Source organism: Coptis chinensis, chromosome 4 (genome assembly GCF_015680905.1).
Source record: "Coptis chinensis isolate HL-2020 chromosome 4, ASM1568090v1, whole genome shotgun sequence".
NCBI lineage: Eukaryota > Viridiplantae > Streptophyta > Magnoliopsida > Ranunculales > Ranunculaceae > Coptis > Coptis chinensis.
Window position 1 is genome coordinate 57420302 of NC_141459.1, and position 3859 is coordinate 57424160.

The 3859-nt window shown below is 42.9% G+C and overlaps 1 protein-coding gene across 1 annotated transcript; it reads right to left on the bottom strand.

Annotated features, from left to right (window-relative positions):
- Nucleotides 1-308: 308 nt before the first annotated feature.
- On the bottom strand, nucleotides 309-836 carry LOC147504141 (uncharacterized). Its single transcript, XM_086605072.1, has one exon. The coding sequence runs from the start codon at nucleotides 834-836 to the stop codon at nucleotides 309-311; it is 528 nt and encodes a 175-aa protein (XP_086461198.1).
- Between the last annotated feature and the right edge of the window lie 3023 nt (nucleotides 837-3859).

A 3859-nucleotide genomic window follows, 5' to 3' on the forward strand; every position in this document is an offset into this window, starting at 1 on the left:
TGGTTAACTTCAAAGATGTCCTCATAAGGATGAGTTAAAGTGGAAGTCCCTATCTTGTGGGGGTAATTTATTACTTCCGAATGTGTCACCAGTCTTTTGTCTCTTGGACTTATCTTGATAGGAATTACTGTCGACTAACTTGTGCTCCGATTGTGGTTCCTCGGACTTCCTATCATCATAGTGACTACTATAGTTGCTACCAACAGGAGCGGAGGTGACATTGGTTATCACTCTTTTATGAGAAGATTTCCTATCCAATTGGTCTTCTTCTAGTTCTGCATAGTTATCGATACGAGCCTGCAAATATGTCATTTCGTAGGCTTCTTTTTCTTCAAAGACATGTATAGACCAGAAGTGGGATCTAATCCCTTTCTAAACGCCACAATGGTGAGGGTCTCATTGACGTTGTCAACATGCAATTGAACCTCATTAAATCTTTTGGTGAAATCCCTGATACGCTCGTCCTTTTGGATTTTCATGACAAACAGTGCATCAGCGGTTTTAATATAAAGTCGGTTGCAACTGAATTTCACAATGAAATTGATAGATAACACCTTAAACTCGTGAATGCTGCCCCTGGGCAGCTTCATGTACCAAATGAGTGTCAAGTCTGTCAAACTTGAAGCAAAATACAAGCACAAATAATGATCTTTCTTAGAAAGACCCACCATTGATTGATGATAACCAAGCACATGAGAGACATGATCGCCTTTTCCATTAAATTTAGAGAAATTTGGTGGTTTATAATCATGGGGGATGTATCCACTCATAACATGTCGTGAAAAAGGAGTTCCAATGTCTCCCTCGATTGCTGACTGAACAACTGACTCATCCATCTTAGTTGGTTTTGAACCTCGCAGTTCCTCCACAGTATTTGCGCCTTGAGCTATGCAAGAGTAGTCGGTTCATGAATTGGAGTTCTCTCGTTGTTGTACCTTAGACCTGGACTCTCATAGTTCTCATCTCGATGATAACGTGGTTCCAGTTCCCAAGACCGAGTGGAGGAGTTTGCAAAACTGGATCGGGAAACTAAGAGATTCCAAGGCAATGAAAGTTCCCTTGGAGCTGAAAGTCTTCTTCCTAACGAGGGTGACCTTGATAGTTGTGAATTCTGGGAAAACACATTCGGACGTCCATCCTTCGTACCTTGAGAACTTGAATACCAAAAGAAGTCAGTTCCGTGTGAACTCGAGTGTCGGGTTGGATCCAATTCTGGATTATAATCCGAATCTAGTTGGTCGCTATGATACCCAAGAAAGTAAGGGATATAAGGCGTAGGGACGTAACCCTCACCATGGTAGAGACTTGGTGGCCGAAACTGCCCCCTCGAGTTTCCATCAGTAGGCAACACTCTTGGAGGTGAACGACCTTCATTCGTGTGGTAGTAGTCTTGGAAAAACTGCAAACGAGCCTCTTGTCGACCACGTTCGGCCATCACAGCATCCGTGATGGCTTGGTTGGTTATGGAAGATTGGGGAGTATCATTGTGAGGCTCATCTTCTTCACGCCCCTGTCCAAAACAACGATCTCTCTACGTTCACATGTGGGTTATTTATCTCGTTATTCCCCTTGTTACTTTGATTCACATCGGCTCTTGTAGTAACCATGATTTTGAATCAAAGTGAAGAAAAGAATTATTTTTTTTTAAAGAAGAACGAACCCAAGAAAAATTGGTGGGTAGGAGAACCTAGAACCGAAAAAAATTCAAACAAGAAATCAAATCAATTATGTATGGTTTCCCCACAGACGACGCCAATTGTGTGATGATTTTTCCTAATCTAGAAACACAAATATTTTGTTGATGATCAAAGAACAATGAGAAGTATTGGATCAAGAAAAAGAAGAGATGTAGAAGATGATGAGTTGAACCAAGTTCTTTAGTGGCTGCCTATGTATCCTGTGAAATAGGAATCAAACTCAAAGCGTAGTACAACTATTCTATTTATAATAATAGATGAGGTTTCCCAATTAATGTTTAACTAGGAGAACGTCTCTTGTTAAGTCTCATCTTGACTCTTCTAGAAGCCCCATGTTTCCAAAGTAAAATAGGTCTCCTTTATTAACTTAAATAACAGAAAAACATGTTTAGGTTAGGAGTAGTAGTTAGAGCTCCGAGCCTAGTAGTTGAGCTCCTGATTTGGAGTTCATAATTAGGAGTTGGTTATACAAACCTACTACTCCAACTAGTTCCAAAGCCCACGAACCTGCTCCGAACCTAGTAGTTGAGTTCCGGATTTGGAGTTCATAGTTAAGAGTTGGTTATACGAACCTACTACTCCAACTAGTTCCAAAGCCCACGAACCTCCTCTTCTTGTCTCACTTCCGAACCTAGGAAGTGTCTCATTTCCGAACCTAGGAAGTAAGAGGATTTGGACTTAAACTGTGTTATGGTACTTTCTACCCACACAAAGACCATATCCAAGTCTTACGAAGATGCTGCCACGTGTTACATATCTATTTGCTAAAATATGCACACACAGATATCGTTTGCCCTCTTCAATGACCTGCCCACTTCATTTGCTTGCCTTTCTGCGAAAATCATATTTAGCTAGAGGTGGCCATTGAGAGGCCCAGTTCCTGGGGGATCCTAAACTGACATGCTGATCTCCTCAGGCTGTACTGTGTTCGCCTGTTCGTGTGCTACAAACTACTTCAAATACCACCTGTCAATCAGATCCTGTAGTTCATTTTTCAGGGTCTTGTAGGCTCTGGTACTGTGACCCTTACTCTTATGGAACTTGCAGTAGGTCCTTTGGTCTCTAGTACCCAAGGAGCCTAGCTTAATCAGGGCTGGCCATTTGAGGTAACTCTGATTCTTGATCGAGTCCAGAACCTCATTTAGCATTTTGTTCAAAGGGGCGAAGTTTTTGTCCATCGACGGAAAAGCTTCTTCAGCTCCTTCCACCCGTGGCTTTTTCTGTGGTTTTCCATCTACACTACTAGTTACATTCTGGTACTGTACTCTGGGCATCCATCCCTTTGATAAGGACTCAGCCCTTTGGAGGCCATGATTACAGTCTCTCTTTGGTTTTTGAAGGGAAGAGTTCCCTTCTCGAAGGGCCACAAGAGCTGTCCGACAAGCCTTTTTTGCTTCTTGACATCTGTTCAAGACATCCTCCTCCCACCCTGGATGAGTCTCAACTCTGTCTAGGAGTTCCGCTAAATCACGGAGTGGTTTCCTAGAGAGGGATCTGAATAAGGCGTTGTTTTCGTCCAACCCTTGCTTGAAAGCTATTATGGCAGCCTGTTCATCACAAGACTCTATCTGGATTGAAATTTCCATGAATCGTTGCATGTAGAACCTCAATGCTTCTTCGTCCTTTTTCTTGATGTTGAAAAATGCGTCGATCCGCTTTGGTTGGTGCTTGTTGCATGAGTACCTATCTATGAAGGTCCTAAACATTTCTTCTGAGGACCTGATTTGCCGCTCAGGTAACCTGTGGTACCACTGGAGCGTAGATCCAGACAGGGAAGCTTTGAACTCTTGACACATGACGTGGTCATACCTTTCATATTGTCCCATAGTTGCTCGATATCGGTTGCCGGTAGTTGCGGGGGTAAGGCTTTCTCATTATTCGAGATGTGAAAGGGGATCTGCCTGCCCCCATTATGGAGGATTGAACAAGGGAGTCTTTCATTTTTCTCCCCTTTCTAGTCATTCGATGCATGTGATGGATCAGGTCATTCTTCTCAGTTTCCCATGCAGTTTCTTTGGTAGAATGCTTCTTGGTCTGAGCTCTTTTCCTGTGTTGAGGGTCAATGTCACGATCCTGGTCAGTTGACTCTGGTTCAGATGCTATGTCCGTGTCCTCATCTGAGTTGCTGTATTCCGACTCAGATGTCTCACGTTGAGCTGCAC